The sequence below is a fragment of the Colletotrichum fructicola genome (assembly GCF_000319635.2).
Source record: "Colletotrichum fructicola Nara gc5 chromosome Unknown KSG_Nara_v1_contig01, whole genome shotgun sequence".
Classification (NCBI taxonomy): domain Eukaryota; kingdom Fungi; phylum Ascomycota; class Sordariomycetes; order Glomerellales; family Glomerellaceae; genus Colletotrichum; species Colletotrichum fructicola.
This window is the reverse complement of record NW_027094051.1, coordinates 1,068,915-1,093,572: the sequence shown is the minus strand read 5'-3', so window position 1 is coordinate 1,093,572 and position 24,658 is coordinate 1,068,915. Positions and strand designations below refer to the sequence as shown.

The following is a 24,658-nucleotide window of genomic DNA, read 5'->3' as shown; positions in this document are numbered from 1 at the left end:
TGGGGTGGGCCAGACGTGTACATCATCATTCTCCAAACAAATATAAGCATCTTTCTTTATTTGTGTTGAAGCATATGGTACCTTAAGTAGAAGCTCACTACCTGAAGTTAGCTCCCACCTCTTGAGTGAGTTAAACAAAGCGGGCACAGTTTAGTGCAGGCGAGTGCATCCACTTCCATGCCTTTGTCAGCACCCGCCTCATGCCTTGTCATTGTTATCTCTTGTAACTTAAAAGCCCACTGCTCTCGCCTTTTGGGTCTTGGGTTAACTCTTGCCTTCACAGTGCTGCAAGCAAGATAGATAAAATGGGCACAACTGAATCCCCTAGAAGGTGTGCCTTGCAACCTTAACAGCACCCAGCTTAAGAACAGGGTTAAAGACACTCTGACCTAATCCATCATATATAAGCAATTATGTCACCCTGGGTACTTTCTCTTCTCTACTCATTTCTTTTTCTTTTTTGGGAAGTCTCATTTGAAGACTTGATAACTTGATGCTCTCGCCTTTTTGGTCCTGGATAAGCTCTCGCCATGTGAGCAAGGTAGAAAAAGTGGTCACAAGTCAATGAAGGCGAGTGCACCCGCTTTGTAAGTTTGAGAGCACCCGCCTCGAACAGGAACAAACACACACACTAGGTCAATTACTGTACAAGACCTGGATTTTCATCTTGCTTCCACCTCTTTTCCGATTCATTTTGAAACCACAATCTTTCTCCTCAACTTCATTCCATCCCCCAAAATCTATCAATACTCAACTTCAAGACGACTGAGTCGCCGCAAACAGAACTCCGCAACAGGTCGCTAAACCGGTTTCGGAGCTTCAGCCACTCCGGGAACCGCGGGGCACCCCTGTAGCGGAATTTCTGGAACCCTTCAGACGCAGCTGAATAAGCTACAGGCAGCCGGAAGCAACGTCGACTTGGCCACAGCCACCAGCCACGTCAGGTACACGACCGCCTGGCCCAGCGAACGTGGTACATGTACCCGTACCCCCACACCTGGACCGACTTCCCTTCATCATCATCATCGTTGACCTTCAACAACACATTAGAAGAGATCGCCGCGACTACAGCTTCAAGATGTCGGGCGAATCTCCCGAGGCGCGGGAGAAGAGGCTCGTGGGGACCGTCCAGATCCGGATCCTCGAGGCCTCGAACAAGGAAGACAAGCTCAACGACATTCTGAAGAAGTACCTGTGCGCCCTGCTGCTGAAGGCGACCAGCGACCATGCATCAGTTCGCAATGAGGTGAGAGAACCCCCCGGCTTTGATGGACTCAATTGATTCTCATGCTTGCCGCAGGTTATCCAGTTTGCTGGAAAGTTGAAGACGCTCATCATGCATCCGAGGTATGCCGGTCGTCCCCTTACGGTTTTGCCGGTTTGATTGAGATCTGGCCAGACTGACGGTGGCGACAGCATCATTTTGCCAGTTGAGGCTCTGGTCGACCAGTACAAGAAAGCCACATCACCCATCCTGCGCGTCTTGGACATGTCTTTCATCCAGCACAGCATTGGCCGTATGGAGGACTACGACCGCCGCGCCCTCATCAGCAAAGTCGCCGAGGGCATCTCATCACCGTCGCCGACCCAAGCATCCATGTTCAACGTCCTCCTCAAGATTGTCCCCGACATCCAGGTTCCATCACGCGGTAGCGAAGAGGACATGGCATTCCGCGAGGCTAGCGGCCTGACCGACGATGCGGACGCCGCGTTCATCGCCAAATGGCTCGGCAAGGTGCTCCTCCTGAGAATCCCCGGAGGCTCAAGTCCCAGCCGTCAGGACTTTGAGAGGATGAACCCTGCACTCGCCCCGGAGGATCTGGATTTTCTCAAGCCTGATCAGCGTGACACGGCATCGGCGTTCCAGAAGATGCAGGACCTGCGCCGCAAGATTGCGCAGCTGCTGGCGAGCGGAGCGTTCAAGGACGAGGAGAGGCTTTTGCCCGCTTTGTCTGCTGCCGCGAGCCCGGACTACCAGGTTTCACAGGTTGGAGAGGACATTTTAAAGAGAATGACGATTGAATTTGAGAAGAAGGAGATTGTCGAGGAGCTTTACAATTCTCACGCTAGACTTCCAGCGCCGCACCGCATTAGAATCCTCGGTCTGCTGTCCAGGTCCACGCTTGCGACGACAATGCACGACCGCATCCACGCCGTTGTCACCCTGGACTTCGGCACCGAGACTACCTCAAACACCCCTGCCCATCTCCAAGCTGCCAGCGGCCTCGAGCGAAACAAGCTCCACAAGGCCCTTTTCCACTTCATCAACTGGACAGCAACGCGGGGCCCGACCCAAGGACCGTTCACGATTGGCTCCAAGCTCATCGACATGATGCGCGGATACGTCGAGGACCAAGGCTGGCCCTCTCCACGCACCCTGTCCGCAGACGAAGAGGTCCTTCGAGCCATGGCCTACGATCTCCTGGGTTCTTTGGGAATGGGAAGCCCCGGGTCCGCACAGGACAAGCTGCACCTCGTCGGCTGGCTGTTCCGCTCCCTCTCAGAGGATCCCACGAACGAGACGGTTGTTAACATCGAGGGCTCGCTTTCGGGACTGACAAGGAGTTTCGACCCCAAGACCGTCAGCGGCGACGGACGCGGCAGCGGAAACGTGAGCCTCATCTCCCTGCTGCTGCACTACATGAACCTGTCCGAAGACGCTCCCGCGGCGCGTAGCGCGCGCTTTTCGGCCGTTAAGTGGGCTAATCAGACCATTGCATCGTGGGACGAGAGGGGACGATGGATTGACATTCTCGCCATCGCTGGACGCAGGGGCGAGAGGACGGAAGTTGTCGAGGAGGGCCGTAAGGGCCTGGACCCGTGGACGTACCGGGACGGCGAGGACCACAAGATGCCGGACTGGATCAAGCTGATGGTCTACTTCTTCTGCGAAAAGATCTCGGACGACTTTACCAGCGACGACTTCACTAGCGCGACGAAGAAGTACAACTTGGAGTTTGAGGATGAGGCGACGATTCAGAACTTTGAAGGCGAAAAGATCTCGGCGTACCCCGTAGCCGTGGAGTACGTCAAGAGGGCCTTGTTCGTCGCCGCGCTCCCCGATTTCCCGCTCGTCCCCGGATGGGCTGAGCAGCTCGACACCCAAGTCCGGAACGACATCAAGACCCGCGACAAAATCCGCGCTTACCTGCGCTCAATCGACGAAGAGCACGTCGCGCTGCTGATCAAGGTCTGTTTCGACGGCGTCCGCTTTAGAAACAAGGAAGGCGCCAACCCCGTCATCGAAAGCTGTCTACGCTCTCTCGTCGACATCGCCTCGCTTTCCCCCTCAGGCGCCATCAACCACATCGCAGGCAACGCACACCTGCTGCAAGCATGCACGAGAAACAATAACCGTCACATTCGCTTCCTCGCAGCTCAGGCGTGTGGCATCCTGGTTCCTCATCCTCTTAACAAAGCGGATCTGGACATCCCTGATGCGACAGCCGCCAAGCAGGTCAGGAACCAGCACATCCAGGAGTTCCTGCACAACCTCAAGGCCACGACTTATGCATGGGAGAATTCAGTGGGCTCATATGCCAACGCGGTGGAGGGCTCCATACAGGCATTCGGGCACATCTTCTCCAGGGCCGTGTACTACGACCTGCCCATCCCGGCCGATACCCATCTGCCGTCGAAGCTGCTCATGGACAAGAGCTCCCACCGCCCGTCGCTCGAGGACGCAATCCTCGACTGCTACGCTGAGCTCTGGACCGCCAGCCTCTCGCAGTACATCCCAGACAATGTTAACAACCTCACAGCTGATTACGTGATTGAGAGACTTGGGGAGAAGGCGGCAGCCGGAAGCGACAAGGCCATCTTCGCCCTCGGCAGGCTTGCGCTTGCATTCAACGAGCCCAATGAGGAGGCAACCCCCGAGGACGGCCTGCTGTACCCATCAAGCAAGACTTCCGGCATCGACAATGTCCTCCGCGTTCTCTTCGGTCTTCACACCAGACGCGAGACAGAGATCCAGTTCACTGTGGGCGAGGCCATCACCGCTGCTATCGCGTGCTGGGACTCGGACTTTGTCAAACTTACTCTCAACGTCGATGCCCCTGCCGGATCCTGGAAGAAGGAAAAGCGCAGCGTCAGAGTCACTGCCGTCCTCGACAAGCTGATCAAAGACTGCAAGACAACCAAACCCTCCCTTCTTAAGGCTTCCGGTATATGGCTCTTCTGCGTGGTTCAGTACTGCGGCCACCTGACCGAGGTTCAGTCTCGTTTGAGAGAGGCCCAGGTCGCCTTCATGCGGCTCCTCAGCGCGAGAGACGAGCTGGTGCAGGAGACTGCCTCGCGCGGTCTGGCGCTGGTATACGAGAAGGGCGACGAGGATTTGAAGCAGGATCTGACTAGGGACTTGGTTTCTGCCTTTACCGGCAACAGCACGCAGATCAAGGTCGAGGAGGAGACGGAGCTTTTCGAGCCCGGTGCTCTGCCCACGGGCGAGGGCAAGTCTGTTACTTCGTACAAGGATATCGTCAGCCTTGCGAATGAGGTCGGCGACCAGAGCTTGGTGTACAAGTTCATGTCTCTCGCCACCAATGCGGCGACCTGGTCAACGCGTTCCGCCTTTGGCAGATTCGGTCTGAGCAATATCCTCTCCGAGTCAGAAGTGGACCCGAAGCTGTATCCCAAGCTCTTCCGCTACCGCTTCGACCCGAACTCCAATGTCCAGCGGTCCATGGACGACATCTGGAAGGCTCTCGTCAAGAACCCGAACGAGACGATCAGCACCCACTTCGACGCCATCATGCAGGACCTGTTGAAGAACGTCCTTGGAAAGGAGTGGCGCGTCCGTCAGGCGAGCTGCGGCGCCATTTCCGACCTCATCTCAGGGCAGCCGTTCCACAAATACGAGCAGTACTACGCCGAGATATGGACTGCTGCGCTCAAGGTTCTCGACGACGTCAAGGGCTCCGTGCGCGAGGCGGCGCTGAAGCTGTGCATGGGCCTGACCAACACCATCGTACGACAGCTCGAGGAAGGCGGATCATCGTCGTCGGCACAGGCAATGCTGAAGCAAGCGCTGCGCTTCCTCCTCTCCCCCAGCGGCCTCGAGAGCGGCGTCGACGAGGTCAAGATGTTCTCGCTCAAGACCATCATCGACATCACAAAGAAGGGCGGTCCTAACCTGAAGCCATTCATCGTCGACTTCATCCCCCCTCTGCTCGGTCTCCACAGCACCATCGAGCCGGAGCAGATCAACTACGCCTACCAGAAGGTCAGCGAGGACTCCAGGGACCAACTCGACAAGCTGCGCGCCAGATGGGTCAATCAGTCCCCCATCTCGGAGGCCATCGACAACTGCCTTCGCCAGCTGGACGCCGAGGGCATGAAGCAGCTTGCGCCCAAGCTCGAGGAGATCATCAAGACGGCCATCGGCATGCCGACCAAGATTGCCTGCGCCCGACTCATCGGCGACCTGGTCATGCGCCACGCCGTCGACTTCAAGCCCGTCTCGTCCAAGTTCATGCAGCTTATGGAGAAGCAGGCCCTGGACCGCAACGACGAGGTCAGCAAGGGCTACGCGCGCGCCGTGGGATATCTTATGCGCATCGTCCCCGACGCGTCCAAGGAGCGGCTTGTTGATAAGTTTGTCGAGCTGTACTTTGGCAGCGAGGGCGAGGCTCGTCGCGCCAAGGTAGCTGATGTGGTTCTTGGCGTCTCGAAGCTCGCTCCCGACCACTTCAACAGGCTCGCGGCCAAGTTCATCCCGTTCACGTATATGGGCCTCCACGACACCGACGACTACACGCGCAAGTGCTTCGACGAAGTTTGGAGTCAGCACGGATGCAGCTCCCGCACCGTTGCGCGCTACGTCCCCGAGATTGTTGGCTTTGTCAAGAGGGGTCTCGAGGCGCCTCGGTGGAATTTGCAGCACACCGCGTCTTTCACGATTGCGGCGATGGTTAAGGCAGTCGTCAACTCAAGCGACGCCACCGGCCAGATTTCCGAGGCGAACTTGAAGGTCATCTGGCCCATCTTCGACAAGGCGCTTGCGTTGAAGACGTTCCCCGGCAAAGAAAAGCTGCTAGAGTCGTACCCGCAGTTTGTCGGCAAGGGGCAGAGTCTCTGGAAGAACGACCACGCCGTGGCGGCGCAGCAGTTGAAGGTTGCCGTGCGGGAGGCGAAGCGCAATAACGAGGACTACCGGCCGCACGCGTTCAAGGCCCTGTGGAAGTTTGCCGAGCAGCGAGAGGACCGGGATATGCTTGAGGAAATTTCAGGCATCGTCAGCGGCGTCCTGGACGACATGCTCGACGAGGATAGGATGGACGTCGACGGGTCCGGGGACAAGCTCCGCAAGGCTGCTGTCAATGGTGTCGAGGCCATTGCTAGGGGCTACAACCGTCCTCAGATGAAGGAGGACCCCGGCGCTGTGGCTAAGAAGGTGTTTGAGCTGCTGAAGCCGTACCTCGCGAGCGACAAGTTTGCAGCTATCAAGCGAGAGGTGTGGTACGAGTGCGTCAGGGACCTGATGAAGGCGGCTCCCAAGCCGCAGGCTGCTGCGGGCGATAAGGCGACTGCTCAGGCGTATCTGAAGAGTCTCGATCTTGAACAGCCTGACAACGGCACGGAGTCGCAGCGGACGATGAGGGTTCTGGCTCTGGGACAAGTATTCGAGGCAATGCAGCGGGGCGTGTTTGGGCCGATTACGGCGGACGATAGGAAGGAGTACAAGGAGGCGGTGAAGAAGATGCTGGAGGGTGAGAGGTCGTTGGAGGTGCAGAAGCACCTCAAGGAGATTCTCGCGGAGCTTGAGAAGTAGAGGTGACGTGCGATAGGCATAAAGGAGGACCAAGGCAGACGGTGAAGACGCCGGAGACGACGGACGACGATAGGTGAGGTCATGGTGATCTGTATAGAACTGGAAACCAAGGGGCAAGATACCCTTTGCTTGAGCTTTAGGAATTGAAATGGCTTTTTGAAATACTATTGCTGCTAGGAGATGGTGATGGCTTCACATGTGGCTTGGGCCTTCCGGGAGCACCAGCCACAGCATGAGGACCCTTGCGGCCTGTCCCGTGTGGCTAGAGAGCGGGATTATGTCACCGCGAAAACATTCCGCCATTCTCCCGGGCCGCTGCAGGCCGCACCGCACCGACGCCTAATTTCACCACAGCGGGCAGGCGGTTGCGTCACTGAGCTGGCGCCTTCAGAGTGGCACTGATTCGGCAACAGCAGCACCTGGCACCTGCGCCGCCGGGACAAGCCTTGAAGCCCGCATCCAGCAGCAGCAGCAGCAGCAGCAACAACCAACGGCAACCACGACAACACTTCTGCGGCGCGCAGACATCCTTTTTTTCCCGTGTCAAATTCACCACCGCTGCCACATCCAGGACTTATATTTCTTTGTGTCCGGAGCCGCACCATCTACGTCCTTGAAACGCTTGAAAGGACCACAGCCAAAGAGGTCATCAACCCAAACGGGCCACTGAAGCACACGGACAGCCCAGGCCTGTAGCTGCCCCTCGCCTTGTGGCAGAACACCACCTACGGATTACGGATACTACACGTCCACTGCCTTTCGGTTGAAGGTGGGGCAGAGGTGCCATCGTCTTCCTGCTCCGAAGCCCTCTCTGCGTTCACCTCTCTGACCGCCACCAAAATATTCGTGTCCGACGCAAGCTTTTCTGCTGCCAGAGGCTTCATTTGACACTGCTTAATCAACCACCCACCGGCAACCCGAGCACCTACCTCTGCCGCGCGCAAACCGCAACCATGGACGAGGACATCTCCAACTTCGTCGCCATCACGGCCGCCAGTCCGGAGGCTGCCCGCGGCTACCTCGAGATGGCGAACAACAACCTCGAGTCGGCCATCCAGCTCTTCTTCGAGAGCCCCGACCTCGCGAGCAGCTTCACCGCCGCTCCTGCCGCCAGCGCGTCCACAGCACCACCCGTCCCCGCAGCTACCCGACCAAACATCGGCCGCCAAGACGACCGCGGAATTATTCACATAGACAGCGATGACGACGGCGACACGGCCATGACCGTCGACGACGATGACGATACGTTTGGCCAGGACGACTCCGATATCGCGGCCCAGGCCCAGGTTGAGGCTATTGCACGGAACGCGCAGGAGGAGGAAGATGCCGCCATGGCGAAGAGATTACAAGAGGAGCTCTACGGCGGTGGCGCCGGCGGAGGAGGAGGAGGAGGCGGAGCTGCCCCCGACGATGTCAGATCGCCCATCGCCAGAACTACGGAGACGCTGGTTGGAGGCTACGATGCCGACGACGGCATGGGTATGGATATGGACTCCATCATCCGAGCACAGATGCGCCAGAGAGAGGCGGCGAGAGCAGCACGAGGTAAGCGACATGCTGCCATTGCGTCCCATATTGCTGGAGGCTAACAAGATTTGTTCGCAGGTGGTGGTCCCTTCAGTCATAACTTGTCTATCTGGGACGACGACAGCCAGACGCCTCAGCCAGCCGCAACCGAAAGCGGCGCCCGCGCCCAGAGACTGGCGGAGCTCTTCCGCCCGCCCTACGACATCATGTCCAGATCGGACTGGGACGAAGCACGACAGGAGGGCAAGGACGACAAGAAGTGGATTTTGGTCAACCTGCAGGACATGAGCGACTTCAACTGCCAGGCCCTGAACCGCGACATCTGGAAGGACCCCGCCATCAGGCAATTGTTGGCAGAGAGCTTCATCTTTCTCCAGTACGACAAGTCCTCCATCTCCGCACAGCAGTACGTGACGTTCTACTTCCACCATGGTGGCCACGAGAACCCCGACAACTACCCCCACGTCGCCATTATCGATCCGAGAACAGGAGAGCAGGTCAAGGTCTGGAGCGGACGGCCATTCCCCACCGCCACCGACTTCCACGCACAGCTGGCCGAGTTCCTCGACCGCTACAGCTTGGCGGCGAACAGCAAGAACCCCGTCGCGGACCAGACGACGCAGCGTCCCAAGACGGTCGACGTTGACCGCATGACGGAGGAGGAGATGTTGGAGATGGCGCTGCAGAACAGTCTCGAGACGTCCAACGGCGGCGGCAGCAGCAGCTCCAAGCCCAAGACGAGCGTGTTCGACCCCGACGCGCTCACCAAGTCGGATTCATCCAGCGAGAAGGGCAAGGCTCCTGCGGCGGACGAGGCGACGACCCCCACGGCGGAGGCACCTGTGCAGAGCATCTGGGCCAAGATCGCGAGCGACAAGCCCCACACAGAGCCCGAGAACAACCCCGCCACGACGACGCGGATACAGTTCCGCCACCCCACCGGACGTGTCATCCGGCGGTTCAACCTCGACGACACGGTCAGACGCATCTACGAGTGGCTCAAGGCAGAGCCGCTGGAGGGCAAGGAGGGCGTTGAGTTCGAACTGAAGCGCATGCCGCAGGGCCAGGACCTGACGGAGGAGCTGGACAAGACCATCATGGAGGCCGGCCTCAAGCAGGGAACCGTCATGATTGAGTTCATCGAGGACTAGGGTTTGGCGAGGTTACGAGTGACGGATCGATAATGACAGCCGTTTTTGGGGGCAACGCGCATGAGTTCACACGGGCCGGGAGAGCATGACCGATAGATGGTACAGGGAGGACGACTGGTTTTCTTCCCATTTTTTCTCTTTTCTTGTTTTGTCGCTTCACTAGGGGACATTTCACATACACATACCACGATGACACGGTGACGGCATTGGCTCGATGATGATTGCACAGGCGGGCTGGGACGTAATCCGCCGAGTACAGACAGAGGAAGGGCCGAGATGGGGGATGTTTCCTCCTTCGGCAACTAGGGTAGACGAGCTTACAGAGGCGCATCAATAGACCTCGGAGACAGACAGTAGAAAGGTTTTGTGCGACGTGAAGGGTGAATGACCTTTTCGGAGGGATCCTGAGGCCCCTTCCCCAGACGGCTTCGTCAACTCGCGAACTTTCACCAACCATGCGGGTCTCCCAGGTACCCACCTTCTCGAGTGACCAAGATATAACGCCACGAGTCCACATGTGAGTGATTTTGAATTCCCAACGCTGGTTTAGAAAAATGGGCCATCGTTATCTTTGAGGTTGGTAAGAATCATCTGCGGGTTTTCATTGAGTTCGGCCTTAACCTTTCGCCTCTTCGTTTTCCTTCTTGCTTTTCTTCTTCGGTTTTTATTGCGCTTATCGTGGGTTCGACAAACCTACCAACGATGGCCCAGCTCCAACTCAGGTCGGCATAATGATTCAGCCCACAGGAACCGCCAGCTAAAATGGTCTTGTATTAACCGTACTGATTCTCTCGTATTGAATTGGATACGATACGATGGCTCATGACCTATCGATTTGCATTGGTAAAAGTCAAGGGAGGCCTCGGTCATCACACCCAAAGACACAGAGGAAGCTGCATACACCTGAGATGTGGACGTTTCACCGCGGTTCACCGTGGTGAGCAGGCGCGTCTGGTAGCCAAGCAAGCGGGCGTCGCGAACGGGTTCCTGGGCAGTGGTCGAATGTGGAGCCAGCCAATCAGGAGGGCGCGGAGACTTGTCGGTTCAGAAGCTTTCCCATGTTTTTTTTGGTGATTTTCTCGAGGTGCCTTGCTTGATGGCCCGTGCGTTCTATTCGCTCGCTTAACGCCCTTACCCAAGGCTTCATTGTTTTTGGGCGATGGAGAGCGCTGACGTTTTTACTGGACAGGGGGGAGGGGAGCAACTGTGAATCGCTTGCGGGGGGGCGGCCCAGTGAGGGGAAAAGGTTTGACATCAACAGCGGCTGGTTGCTGGTGAACCGACCCCTCTCGGCTGGGTGTAAACAAATGGAATGCACCTCGTTCCCAGTGAGGGAAGGCCGCCCGAGTCGGGACGGCACACTCAATACATCAATTGCTTTGGGGTATGTTGTTTGGTGATAATATGGATGGGAGAAATAGTGACGTTCGTGTGTTTATGTGACAGGTGTGCAGAGATTAGTTCAGTCGTTAGGTGAAGCTGATCAAGTTCAATCATCAAGTACCTTTTTAGCGTCAGGGGGTCAAATGTGAATGAATCGAAGGGGAAAAGACGAAGAAAACAACCACCACAACCACAACCACCACAAACATCAACAGACGCCTTCGCAGCCGCTTCTTTGTCCCTGAGCGGCGCAGGCTGTTTACCCCACACTCTTCCTCGTGTGTTCCTGCGTCCGTTCCCTCATCGCGTCGAGTCTAGCCAGCGCCAACTCCCAAAAGCGTCACACACCGTTCTGCCCCCAAGTTACTTTCTCTCTCAACTCTCAGCTCTTCCACCTTGAACAACTACTGTTGTCGACCATATCCAATCCCAGTTTACCAAGAACCACTGCAAGTTGCCATATTGTGTGTACTTGTGTTTCTGTGTATTGCTCCGGAGCAAGGCACGACACCTCAGAGCAGCGACTCGGCGGCACTTTTATTTTTGAAAAAGCTCGTTCCTTCTTAGGCCCTTGCAGCAGCTGCGAACTGACCCTCTCCTCTCCTTGCCTTACCTCATCTCATCTCACCTGCGCAGGAGCTTGCTTTCTTTTTTTACACTTCCTCACCGTCCGTTGTTTTGGTCGTATTTCCAGCTGTGAAATTGGGCGCAGCGAGACACCGATTGACGTCTTCCCGCCACGAGTCCACGACCTTGACATCGACCTCGACCCCCGAGGAATGCGAATTGCTGCGGCCCGCTAGAGTGTCTCTCTCTTTCGCTGCCTCTGCGACATCCCCTTTTGGTATGTTCTGTTTCTGGTCGATTTCCCTTTGAAGAAGCCAGCCAGAGACACGCGGCGAAACGTACGACTTCCAGCTGCACCAGCCCGCCCCGTCTGGAGCTAGCCACCGTTAGGTGCTCCCGACTAGAAGGATCTCGAGGCTAACTGTGCGCCTTAATCCCAGATCGCTTCCATTCCACCTCCGTCCCGTCGGCGCCCCTTCTTTCGTTCGTCCCAAGATCGTCTCGACTCTGTCTGCCGGCACATTCAGCTCACAACGGCTGCATCCGTCGTCAACGTCGTTCGTTGTCGCTGTCGTCGTCGTCGTCGTCGTCCCCCACCGCCTCCCTCCTCCCCCGGCCGCCGCCGCCGCCAAACCCCAGGATCCCCTCTTCAAACCTCCTGGTTCCTCCCATTCTCGTCCGAGCACGGAGGCAAGACTGAGTTTCTTGCCCTGCAATCTCCCGAGCGACCGTCAAACTTCAATTGGGCAGCGACGAACCGCCCCCGCGACTCAGACGAACCCTCTACGGCTGCCAACGTCGCCGACGGCTTCTCCTCGATCGCAACCCCGCGGCACCGACTTCGCACTGGTCTACGCAGCCGACAACGAACCACGGCTCTGCTGCGCCAGCACACAGATTGCGGCATAGGGCACCAACGCGCGATTGCGAGCCGCCAACATGGGAGATCGCGAGAGGGACATGGAGGAGGGCAACGAGGCCCTCGACCCCGGGCTGCTCTACACCAAGGAGTACTGCATCGGTATGCGCCGTTCCCGCGCGTCTGAGGCGGCACTTCGCTAACACACAGGTTTTCCCAGGCGGAGGAAGCTTCGGCAAGGTCTACAAGGGGTAAGTGTGCATGTTCCTCTCCCGGCACCCATCAGACTGTCTGTCTAGAGCTCAAGCTGACAATTGCCCTTGTGTGCAGCGTCGACAAGCGCACCGGCCATGCCGTCGCCATCAAGATCATCGACATCGAGAGCGCCGAGGACGAGGTCGAAGACATCATCCAGGAGATCGCCATCCTGTCGGAGCTGCAGTCGCCCTACGTCACAAAGTACTACGGGTCCTACGCCAAGGGCGCCGAGCTGTGGATCGTCATGGAGTTCTGCTCCGGCGGGAGCTGCGCCGACCTGATGAAGCCGGGCTTGATCGGCGAGGACTATATTGCCATCATCATCCGCGAGCTGCTGCTGGGCCTCGACTATCTACACTCGGACAAGAAACTGCACCGCGACGTCAAAGGTGTGTACCTCCAAGCAAAGCTATGTCGCAGGCGGTGTTGCTAACGGTGGCCAGCTGCAAACGTGCTCCTGAGCTCTAACGGCCAGGTCAAGCTCGCCGACTTCGGCGTTTCCGGACAGCTCTCGGCGACAATGACCAAGAAGAACACATTCGTGGGCACCCCCTTCTGGATGGCGCCCGAGGTCATTAAGCAATCGGGCTACGATCACAAGGCTGACGTGTGGTCACTCGGCATCACTGCCCTCGAGCTGGCCAACGGCGAGCCCCCCTACGCCGACATCCACCCCATGAAGGTGTTGTTCTTGATCCCTAAGAACCCGCCGCCGCGGCTGGAAGGGAATTTCACCAAAGCCTTCAAGGACTTCATCGAAGCGTGTCTACAAAGGGACCCGAGGGACCGGCCCACGGCGAAGGACCTGCTCAAGCACCCCTTTATACGCCGCGCTAAGAAGACGAGCTATCTGACAGAGTTGATTGAGCGGCACTCCCGGTGGGCCACCACCCACAAGAACGATGATGAGGAGAGCGACCAGGAGAACGAGAAATACCACGAGCGACAGCAGGTAGACGAGGACATGTGGGACTTTGGCACGGTACGGCTCGTAGGCGACAGAGGCGGTCTCGTTCCGCGGCCTGGACTCAACGCCTTGGACGAGTCGGCTGCCAACTCCAGGGCAGCGAGATCAATCGAGAATACGGATGACTATGGAGAACGGCCAAGGGACAACAGCCCGACCAAGGTCCGCGAGTTTGGTCGTGACCTTGCTCTCGCTTCAGATACTCTAAAGGCGGCCATTGCGAATACGGGGACTTCTCGACAGGCCTCACCACAACGGAAACCAGTGCCGACTACCGCGCCGCAATCACCGGTCAAGGTGCCTCTTCCAGTCTCTCCAGAAAAGTTCCAGAGAGCTCCAGAGACGCCAAGGCCCGTCTCTCGACTGATTCCTCCCGCCGTCCCCGTAAGTCAATCGCCGGACTACGACCGAGAGCTGCAGGCCCAGTTGCAGAGAGACATGGGCTTGCTGAGTCTGGGTCCTGTGATCCAGCCGGCGGAGTTGCGTGAGCAGGAGATGACGCCCCGGCCACCGCCTCACGGGCCCAGACCGCCCAATTCCAATACCAAGCTGGCACCCATGGCGCTACCAGAGATCCCGCCCTACCGCGGTGGGCCGCCGCAGGCCTCACAGATGTCGCCCAGAATATCGAGCCAGTCACCAAACGGGCAATACTTCCGGCAGCCCTCGGGCCAGGCGCCGCCGCCTCCGCCGTCCAAGGCCCACGCGCTGCCTTCAAAGACACAGACGCCCACGCCGGAGCCGGCCCCGTCTGCCTTCCCCTCACCCGCGCCGTCGAACCCCAACGGCGAGCTGGACGCGCTGAACGACGTTATCTTCCCAGCGCTCGAGGAGGCGCTGAAGAGACGGCAGATCAGACTGCAGCAGGCTTTCCGGCCGCAGCCCGGCTCGTCGAGCCCGGTGGTGATGAACCAGGTGACCCCGAAGCAGCAGCGCGCCGAGGCGGCGCACGAGAAGCTGCGGAAGCTCGTATATAAGCTCGCCCACGTCTGCAAAGAGATTGACCACTATGACAAGGCGGAGCCGGTGGGTATGGGCAGAGACGTGGGCACCTTCCTGGAGGGACTGCTGGAGGAAATACTCGTCAGGGTTGAACCCCTCGACGAGGAGGAAGTTGCGGCGTGAGCCGTCTGATGGATGGCCTTGGCGGATGTGTGTGAGCCTGCTCAGGCGGGACGAAAGGGGGACAGGGGCCATGCCTGGTGGGGACAGCCAGCAGCAGCCAGCGAGAAGCACATGCTTCTCGAGTCGCCGCTTGTCACGAGTGACTTTTAGCGAGGTGGCATGGGATATGGGATTATGGGAACAATTGATATTGCGAACAGCCGGTTCGATCGGGGTCGTCTTCGCGGTATTGAAAAAACAGCCGTCGTCGGCGAGCGGCGAGCGAGCGAGCGAAGCGAAACGGGATGCAAAAGACTATACGACACTCTAAAGTACGATTACTATACAACAACTCATGCGAGGCATTGATTGGGCCGGCAAAAGACGACACGACACGCACGACACGACGGATTGATATTCTTCTTGGCTTGTCCTGGCTTTCTCAGACTAGCAAGAAACGACAAGAACATGAAATGGGGATGGTGGTGGCGAGATGCTATAGGTGTGGGTGGGCTTCCGCAAAGACGAATGAAATGGACTGATTACACTGGACTGTGTGTGTTGTTTTCTATGTGTTTTCTCTTTAATTCCCTCTGTATCATACCCGGCATCTACTTAACCCAAGAATAGAGTGCGTGCCCTTCGTGTTATTCGCTCTCACTCGCTCTCGCCTTTCTTTCTCTCTCTCTGCCTCTGCGAGAGAGCTATGGGGCCACCCCGGAGGACCCGATGCAGGGCTGAGGCTGCGGCTGCGGCTGGCGTCTGCATGCCCAGACGCCGCCTTGCCTAGGCGGTCATGGTGAGGCACAGGCCTGGAGTGGGAATGTGTGTGTTAATATCGAGAGAGGCGAGACGTTCTGCGCGTATTGTCTATTATTCATGGTTTGGCACCGCAGCCACTTTGGGTTTGTGGGACGGCGTTTTTTTAATCTATTTGGTCTGCTTTCATTCGCGCTTAGTTTGTCTGTGGAGTGAGTAGGATTCTCCGCGCGGAATCTTGACCCTGCGCCGGTGTGGCTGCGGTGGCCAGCAGTTCTAGACGCGGGTACGTCCGCTTGGCCGCGTGGTGGTGGCCTCTTTTGTTCGCCGCTGCGACTTTGGCAAGGGCGAGTTTGTGTGGATTTTGTGGATCTGGGCGGGACAGCCGGAGGAAACAAGTGTTGTACCAAGCAGAAATTCTCGCTGGATTTCTGTTCTGTTGTTCATGGGGGCTGGGAGAGGGAGGGAGGGGGGTTTTGTGCATGTGGTTGATGTTCGTTCAGCCTCGATGCGGATTTTCTTGGAAGCGAGCGAGGGGAGGGGGGAGATGGACGGATGCGGCTGGACTTGGGACGCTTCAAGTTCAGAGCGCCTGCGAGCAGACCGGGGAAGGGGGAGGGGGATGGGAGGGGGAATACGTGATGGGAATTCTCATGGGATGGGAGGGAGGGAAATGTAGGATGGCGGGTGGGTTTTCTTTGTGGTCTGTTATATGGCCGTTTGACATGACTCTACCCACGACGGACCCTTGGCAAGATAGGCCTTGGAATCTTGGATGAATGGGGTTTTGTGGTGAAGCATTGGCGGTGGCGGCGGGGAGGAGGGCAGTAGGAATTGTGTGTGTGTTTGGATGGGAGGGATAAGGTAGGTTGGTAGGTAGGTATCCGATCGAGAGTGAAGAGGGCACGGATGGAAGTCGGAGACGAGTCCGACGGTATGGGAATTTCGCGACGATGGAGAGTGCGATACGATACTACATCCAAGAACTCCAGAGAGGAAGAAGGCAAAAAGGCAGGCAGGGTAAAGCAAAGCAAAGTTGCAGCGGCGGCAGGTTTGGACGTCCTGTATCCTCAACCTGAAACCAGACGCGCGCGTGGGGCGGCTCGAGTCATGGCCCTTGTTGGACTCTGCTTGCTTTTGTGTGCCGCCGTCTCGCTGCAGAACGGTGCGCCGGGAACTTGGCGGAAGTCAAAATGAGGGCTGCCGGAGGACGAGGGAAAGTTGTGAGTTGTCTTGGAGAGTTGTTGTTGTTATAACTTATACGGAAGCGGTATGTCTGAGTGCTACTTGGTCAACCAACCCATCAGGTCATTTGATACGCGGAATACTTTTTCCACCTGTATCTTGCTGTTCAGACTGCAAAGAAACAGAAGAAAGAAGAAGAGGGCAGAGGCATTTCTAATACATTTGCTATTGCATTGACGATGGATGGCCTTGCTGGGCAGCGATAGATTGTGCCGGCTGAACAGGGGTGGCTCACACCAGGACCCTTGATCCTTGGGGCCACAACCGGACCCCGGTCCCAAAGGCCACCAACCCCAGACTTGGGACGAGTCAATCGGCCTACCGAGAGTGTGTGTGTATGTGTGTGTGTGCCAAGTGCCACTGGTGGTGCAGAACCTGCAGCGTACCTGACGACGTCTTGGCCCTGGGGAGTATCCTCTTTTTGCCCTTTTCGGGAGGAGGGAACGTCTTGGGTTGTGCGTGCTTTGGGTTACGGGCGCGGGCAGCAGGCAAGCCTTGTCGCTTCGCAGACGCACAGAGATGCATCTCGGGAGACCCCTGGCACCGCCGTTGAGAGAGAGACAAGACTTTTTGCAGACAGGGCCCCGGGTCGGCGTGCTGCCGGCGAGATGTTCGTGGGGAATTGGCCATGGTCCATCTGGGAGGCGAACGTGAGCACGGATTTTTCGTTCCGACCACCCACGAGGGCGAGTCGTGGAGCACTGGAAGAGTCCGGTGGATGTATGTGTGAGTGTGTGTGTCTGATGTTATGTGACGTCTCTTAAGGGTAGCTGCACCGCCGCCTTTCTTCTCCTCCCCTCCTGACCCCCCCTTCCCTCCGTCTTGGAAGTCTTCTTCGGACTTTCTTTGCAACATATTCTCACTCCTTCCTTTTGCCTTGTTGTTGTTGTTGCTGCTGTTGTTGGTCGTGTTTCCTTGCTTGGATCGTGTTGATTACGTTTCCTGCCTGGCGACTACTATTCAAGACGGCTACCTTCACGGACATCGACTGTTGACTTGTGTGGACACGAGCGAGGAGAGAGAGAAAAGGAAAGCAAACCCATCACACTCTTTTCAAATATCTGTTATACTTGTTTTCGTTGTTTCGGTCGAGGTTAATCGTAATCCTACGGGGGAGGATCGAAAGCCTCTATTCTTTTCTTGCTTTGCTCATTATCTGGAGGAATCATTCACCATCAACATATATCATACCCCCATCACATCCATTCATTTTATCTTGTAATCACTCATTATCCTACCCGGAAGGGCACCGAACGCCTCAAATCGTCATTCGAAACTCGAATTTCCGCACACCGAAAATCGACTTTACGTCCAACGATACAACAGAGGCTGGTTCTCGACAAAGACGCAACATACTATTACCCCCGAACAACCGTTCCTTCAGCAAGCTTGGCCGACTGTTGTGAACGAAGACAAAACTCTCCACCTGGCCTACTCCCTATTCTCCACACCACTTCAGTACCACCAAAGCAATCATGAGGTCGACAACATTACTCGTCGTGGCGCTGACGACGCTCGCCAGCGGCGTCAACGGGGTGCGGGCCGCGGCGAACCTGTGCTTCTTCCCCGGCGGCGTGCAGAGCCTCGACGTGCCGTGCGACCCCAAGGCCGAGGTCAGCATGTGCTGCGGCAGCGTGAACGCGTGCCTGAGCAACGGGCTGTGCAAGCTCGAGGACACGTCGAACAACACGGGCATCGCGTACGCGAGAGGGACGTGTTCGGATCCGACGTGGCAGAGCCCGATTTGCCCGCAAAATTGCGTCTTGAGTGAGTCTTTTCTTCCCCATCATGTCAATACTACGGAGGAAAGGAGAGGGTTTTGGAATATGAGATGGCAGCTTGATGAGACGAAACGGGAACATGGTTGTGCTGACAGACACCCACAGACCCCGACACGAGAAAGAACAACACGGCCTTCGACTTCCGCTTCAACGGCGTGCAGGTGTGGCAATGCGACTCCCAGGGTTTCGCCACGCCGGGCAAGTTCTGCTGCGAATCCGCCGCCGAGAAGACGCGGTGCTGCTCCACGCCGGCCGCCATCTTCGGTCCGCTCATCGCCGCGACGCCGGGCAACGCCGCCGCCGTGCAGACGCTCAATACCAACTCCAAGTCCACGCCGACGCAGTCCGCCTCGGGCTCGCACAAGACGGGCGGCAGCGCGGCGGAGGCGACGGGGCCGGGGCACACGCCAGCCATCACGAGCGCGCCGACGATGACGTCCAAGATCCCGGCATCCACCCCGGCCGCAGGGTCGGGTACCGGTGCAACCACGGGCGAGACGACGAGCGGGACCACGGAGAAGCAGGGCCTGAGCACGGTGGCGACGGTCGGGATGGGCGTGGGCGCGAGCGTGGGCGGCGCGCTGCTGGTTGCGGTCGGGGTGATGTGGTGGATGAGGAAGGAGAGGAGGGAGAGGGGCCCCGTGGAGCTAGACGGGAGCAGCGTGTACGGGGCCGGCGGCAACGGCGGGGATCTGTCGCGGGCGAACTCGGGGCGGATCGCGTACGGCGGGATGAATGTGGGCAACGGGACGGGGACGATCAGCTCGATGGGCACGGGGACGTATGTGAACGGCATGGGGACGATGGGCGGAAGGAGGGCGAGCAGTGAGTGGGACGGCAGCCCGGGCGGACTGGGCGGGTCGTATCAGATGGCGGAGATTGACGGCAAGGAGGCGCTGGTGGTTGGGGAGCCGAAGGGGCGGAAGAAGAGTCTGTATGAGTTGCCGTAGCGTTGGCGTGCGAGCTTGAGAGGGGCGGTGGTGAGTTGTAGACGGTGGTTGATTTGTACAAAAAGAAAACCGGATGGCATGGGGCGGAAGGGATGAGTATGGCGGTGATGGTGGGTGATACCTTCAATTCGGATAGCGGGATTTCTTTTGGATTTCATCTTTTTTAGTTCATGGTTGATGAGAATCTACTCTTCTACGAATTTCATATCATGATGTCAAATATCACGGGCTTCAATCTGGGTGAATCGCGCAATGAACACTGGGGACTAAATCTGCCTTGCTGAGATCTACCACTGTTCTCATTCTTGAGAGATCAACGCCCACTGATCCACGTACGGCCGAGATCATCTCAACTAGACGGATCACGGACAGCAAACATGTTTACTCTGACAGGAGGAACGACCGATAAGCCTAATGAAAACCGTCCTGATTCGACCATCACGGGAAGGGGACCGGACGAGTCACGACGACGGGCGCCGGCATTTCGGCACGAACAACTCAACCCTTAGACTGCCACTCTAACCGACGGAGCGGCTGAACATCGTCAGACGGCCCATGAAAGGGGGGGGGTGGTAAGGTAGGTAGGTAGACACGGTAGCGGTTTACCAGCCGAGTGGATTCGGCTAGGGAACCGACCGACCGGATCGGCGTCCATTCGGAAGCCCCTCTCGACACGCTTCCTCGTGGGACTCGGGACTCTTCATCGACGAGCACCACGTGCTGCGCCTTAGGGTCGTAGTCACGGTTGGAAGGGGGCCCGGGATGGGACTCAGCCGCTGCTTCATGGAGAGAGGGCAATGATCGGCAGGGGCTCTGCGGCTCCCTTGGCGTGAGAGGGCAGGCTGGCTGTTGATTTTGGGTTGGGCTTCAACAGCTGGTTGCGATTTCAACTATTGCTAATGGGTGGCCACACGCAAGGTTTGGCTTCATGATGGAAAGAGTATGCTTCTCCGCGGCAAGGCAGATCATCCCTTTCGACGGCTAAACGTCTGCGCATACTGGTGACCTTTGGTGTGAGCCGGGCATAAAAAGAGTTTATGTCATGATTGTCATCCGGTGGCGCGCATTGATAGGGCGCAGAGCGCAGAGGTATTCCCGTGCGGTGTGTGGACAAATGCCAGTGAGTGAAGCGGTGTTATGTGTGAGTGGATGTTGGAAGAAGTGTGAGTGGGCGTCGTCGTGAGTTGACGGAACGTCGTTGCTGTCGTCGAGTCCGTGACCACCCCTGCTGCGATATGGGACCCCTGGCTGTAGGGCGAGGTTTTGGCAGGGATGCAGGGGGTTTCTGGGAATAGAGTTCGCTGCGACGTCTCATGAGGTATGATTGTCGATACCTGTTATTATATGGGATGACGCGATATAACCCCATCCCCATCCATTTCCTTGCAGAGCAGGGCTGAAGGCTGCCAAGTTGGTGCGTTTCCGACAGATTGAGTATGATCCGTGGGTTTTGGGGGTCGTGATTTGACGGGAAACTGCATGTCTTGGAAATGAGAGGAAAAGTTGGATGTCAACTAGCTTTATCACATTCAATCTTGACTCGCCGTGGAAAATGGGGGTGTCATCACGCCAGCTTTAGGAAAAGCTTCGTTTTGAGATGAGGGACGCTTGGGGAAGTTAGACTTGGCAGGTTGGCCTTTCTTGACAGCCGACATAGTTCGGGTGACGGGGCTGGGGGTGAGGGTGTAAGAGCCGGCCTGGTGGGAGCCGAGAAGGGATGGGTGGCGAGCACAAGTCAGATCCTGCAGTAGCCTCCTACGATCACAAACCCGATGTCCTCGGTAGCCACGATCCATTTCAAAAGATGTGGGAGGAATCGAGGCGATCTTCAACCCGCATATAAGACATCGGATTCGCAACGAACAGCGAAGAGGGGATCAGAGACGATCGTGGGCAGCAGATTCCTCCGGGCCCCCAACTATGATATCTGCGGATGATATAGCACGGCACATGGAGCATTGCGTGATGCAGATTCGACCGTCATTCTTGGAAAGTCGTTACGCCGGGAGCGTGAGCTTGAGCGCTTGGAGAGGGGAGCGAGCCGTGTCACGTTTAGCGATGACTGCGCCCCCTTGATTAAGGCGATCCCTGGGCTTTAAGAGTTTGGGGTCTGCATGCGTGATTCTTGCCGAGCCTGGGATAAGGCATGTCTGTCCCGGACTGGCTTTGCCTTTATTACGCAGAGGTGGTTCTGAATGCCGGATCGTCGTGAGAGCGCAATGCAAGTGCCGAGTGCTCGGGGCAGGACTCGGCCGTGGATTGGTGCGGGGTTGGAGGCTGTTGTTGGGGGCAGATCTTATGTTTCCCGGGTTGGAGCTATTAGACGCTCGTGTTGGGGCCGTATTTGATGTTGCTGACAGATCCGATGTGAGCTTTCCCTTTTTCTGACGTGTGTCGTTGCCGGGAACGTTTCCGGAGGTTGAGATGATACGTTCGAGAAGGGTACCCGAGATGTCGGGGGCGTGATGATGTGCTGCGATTTGGGGGAACTGGGTGCTTATCTTGTCGATCGGGGGCTAGTTGGCGATCTTGGTGCTTTCTTTTCGGGACTCTTCCGATATGGTATTTGGTTGACAACATCTCCCCCCATTCTTGATATCTTGCGGTCGAATCCAGCTGTCCTCAAGACGTGAACTACAGGAGCCTCTTAATCAGCGGCCCGTCTCGTTCGACTTGTAAGACCGACTGACACCCAAGACCTTCACTAGTTCGTCATATTCATCAAAATAAAATTCGACAGACATAAGAAAAGAATCCCCGGTAATAATGGTGAGACGTATGGATTGCGTGTCAATTTTCCCGAAAAGCGGGCGGAGTGGTTTCTTGTTCCTGACTAACATCTATATGTCGTGGCAATAACGGACTCCCAATTCAGTTGATATAGTTGCTCGAGTCTCTTAAGTAATTTGTCAAGTATAGCTCGCCTGCGTCGAAACGGAGGGTGGGCAATTCTGCCCATTGGATCCGGGGATAGATTGGGGGTTGTTTCGCGAGAGCCGCGAGGAACACGAGAGGCACGGATGGAATAAGGGCAGAAAGAGCCCCCAACGCAGTGTGCTTTGCATGAGGTTGACGAAGCACGTCAACCAGTTCCTAGAGTTTAAACCGTACCCCTGTACGGTAGAGTCAGTAAGTCGCCGGTGGGAGGCGTTGAGCAACACAAGGGTACTTCGTCTTAATTGGGAGTTCGAAGTATAATTAGTCAGAGGCTATCGAACGAACGATAAAATTCTCGGTTATGGGCTCGTTAACGATAGGTATTTGGATCTGAACTATGCTACGGATCTAAGTCTACGACAAGTCCAAAGTCTTTTCTTGTGCACCAGAAAACATTCTTTCAGTTCCCTTGATCATTGCAATTCCTACACGATGGAAGTCGCACGACTTCATGTCCCCGATTTGCCCGTCCACCTCGTCGTTGGGTAATAGTAACAGAAATGTCTCTTGTTTTGTTCCGCACTCGTTTCTCCCCGAGAAAAGAAGGAGACAAGTGTATTCGGTCTCGACATCCCCAGCGTGGCTTTCGTGGTCAAATTGTCCAACACAACGTCGTGATATGGGCTTCTTAGAGACATTCGACTCTTTCGGGCTGATGAGAAAATCCGGTGGATTGAAATTCAAAGACTCCGGGGAGATTCGCAGCGTCATTTGCACAACTGGACCACGTACGCGAAACATCGTCGCCTGAATGGCAGAGGTCATCGCCGGACCAGTCCAGCTAACATGACAGTCGACCGCAAACGTGCAAATCTGGGGCTCAACATCCCAATCCTCTAATCTGAAGTAGTCCAAACAGACAGGTGCATTACAAGAAAGCCAGCTCCAGGAAGGCGCTCCTGTGTCCGCTGGACCTTTTTCAGAATCCACTCTAACCCACGATAGATCTTTTGCTAGAGACTCGCGACAAACGCCTAGGAGTACTTCTTGACCTGTAAAAGCCCGATAGTATTCGGAGATTCCGTAAAAGGCTGCCATTCTGTCCGAAGAGATTGTGAAGTCTCTGCTTGTGTAATCTTGGATCCAACTAGACCATATGTCGCCCTTATCCGAACTGGCCAATCCAATTTCACAACTTGGATCACCTTCGTCAATGGCACAACCCGACTGTGTATGATAGGCCCTTCGGCATTGCCAGTGAATCTCTGAGTCCAAGCAATGAAGAGTCCGGCCTGACACAATGTGTTCCTGGCAAGCCCAACCTCGAGTGCTGAGATGGGCGTCCTCCAACTGACGTTGAGTACTTTTTGCCTGGAGACGTACCATCACATTTTGTTGACGGTTGACAGAGTCATTGCGATAGTCGTATGAAAATATTCCTAGATCGTCTTTGTTGGTGAATGAAGATGAAGGCCTGGCTTCAATACCTCCTTCCAGCCCTTGCATCGGTTTGTCATCCTCCGGCAGGCAACCAGAGCTGCTATCTCTACCATAGCTGGCTGAAATAGTCAGAACGCTCCCAGAGTAGACATCTTTCATACGAGAAGCCTCTCTCTGCCATTCGTCAGGATCATCTTGGACAATGCATAGAGAGTCTATCCACAGAAAAGGTATTCCGAGAAATCGCGTGATTCTGATAGCGTCCCGAAACGTTCTTGGGAGCATCGTTTCCGGTATTTCTTTTCCAAATTCCTCCGCTGTTTGTCTAGTGGTTTTGAGAGGACCCGTTGCTCCCGGCGGCCCCCAACAGTGGCTCAATGTGGCGTATCGTACCCTTTCTTTTTGCCCGTTCAGGTGGTGGGTTTCCACAAGACATGGAACTTGGTTTGCCCTAACATCGATGAGCTTCGTTGGCAAGAATCCTTCCATAGGCTGGCAGTCAAAATGCGGCTCTTTCTCGCAGGCCTCCAGCCACTCTTTGGCGCAATGCATGCGGTCTTCTGCTATAGTGAGAGATGGCGCAGTTCGGCCGAGAGTCCAAAAACGTGGGTGACAATAATCTGTTGCGACTGCATCAGCGACGTCCTTCCCAGGCACCTTGGCGTTGGCTATTAAGCTTGAAGTACCGGGATGTTCAACTTTATCTTCAACAGAAACAGCGATTAAGCCGTACCTGCGCATAACTCTCCCGCGCTGTTGGGCTTCTACCGTGATTGCAATCGTCGACCAGAGAGCTCTATGAGGTCCTTTTCGCACTCCAGTATTTGACATCTGTAAGCAAACCGGGAGGCGGGAGTTGACCAGATCGACTCGATATCGCCCTTTGCCGCTGACAAGCTCTGGCTTCATGAAGAGGTTCCAGAGTATTTGGCAACACTCGCAGGTCTTGGCTGACTCGACTAAGCCCCAGGTATCGGTCTGCCATTGAGGGATTTTGGCACGGGACTCATCCCGATTG

At 56.5% G+C, this 24,658-nt stretch overlaps 4 protein-coding genes across 4 annotated transcripts; all 4 read left to right on the top strand.

The window, feature by feature from the left end:
• Positions 1–1,078: 1,078 nt before the first annotated feature.
• ECM29 (Proteasome component ECM29) lies at positions 1,079–6,772 on the top strand (the record flags this gene model as incomplete). Its single annotated transcript, XM_032036913.1, has 3 exons — positions 1,079–1,246; positions 1,301–1,347; positions 1,417–6,772. 3 exons carry the CDS (start codon positions 1,079–1,081, stop codon positions 6,770–6,772), a joined length of 5,571 nt encoding a protein of 1,856 aa, XP_031884126.1.
• Positions 6,773–7,725: 953 nt separating this feature from the next.
• UBX5 (UBX domain-containing protein 5) lies at positions 7,726–9,450 on the top strand (the record flags this gene model as incomplete). The annotated part of the gene is made up of 2 exons (XM_032036911.1): positions 7,726–8,317; positions 8,378–9,450. 2 exons carry the CDS (start codon positions 7,726–7,728, stop codon positions 9,448–9,450), a joined length of 1,665 nt encoding a protein of 554 aa, XP_031884278.1.
• A 2,889-nt stretch (positions 9,451–12,339) lies between these two features.
• On the top strand, positions 12,340–14,609 carry svkA-1 (Serine/threonine-protein kinase svkA; the record flags this gene model as incomplete). Its single annotated transcript, XM_032036909.1, has 4 exons — positions 12,340–12,421; positions 12,480–12,510; positions 12,590–12,906; positions 12,961–14,609. 4 exons carry the CDS (start codon positions 12,340–12,342, stop codon positions 14,607–14,609), a joined length of 2,079 nt encoding a protein of 692 aa, XP_031884284.1.
• Positions 14,610–18,067: 3,458 nt separating this feature from the next.
• On the top strand, positions 18,068–19,323 carry CGGC5_v000327 (uncharacterized protein; the record flags this gene model as incomplete). The annotated part of the gene is made up of 2 exons (XM_032036907.1): positions 18,068–18,359; positions 18,479–19,323. 2 exons carry the CDS (start codon positions 18,068–18,070, stop codon positions 19,321–19,323), a joined length of 1,137 nt encoding a protein of 378 aa, XP_031884286.1.
• Positions 19,324–24,658: the final 5,335 nt, after the last annotated feature.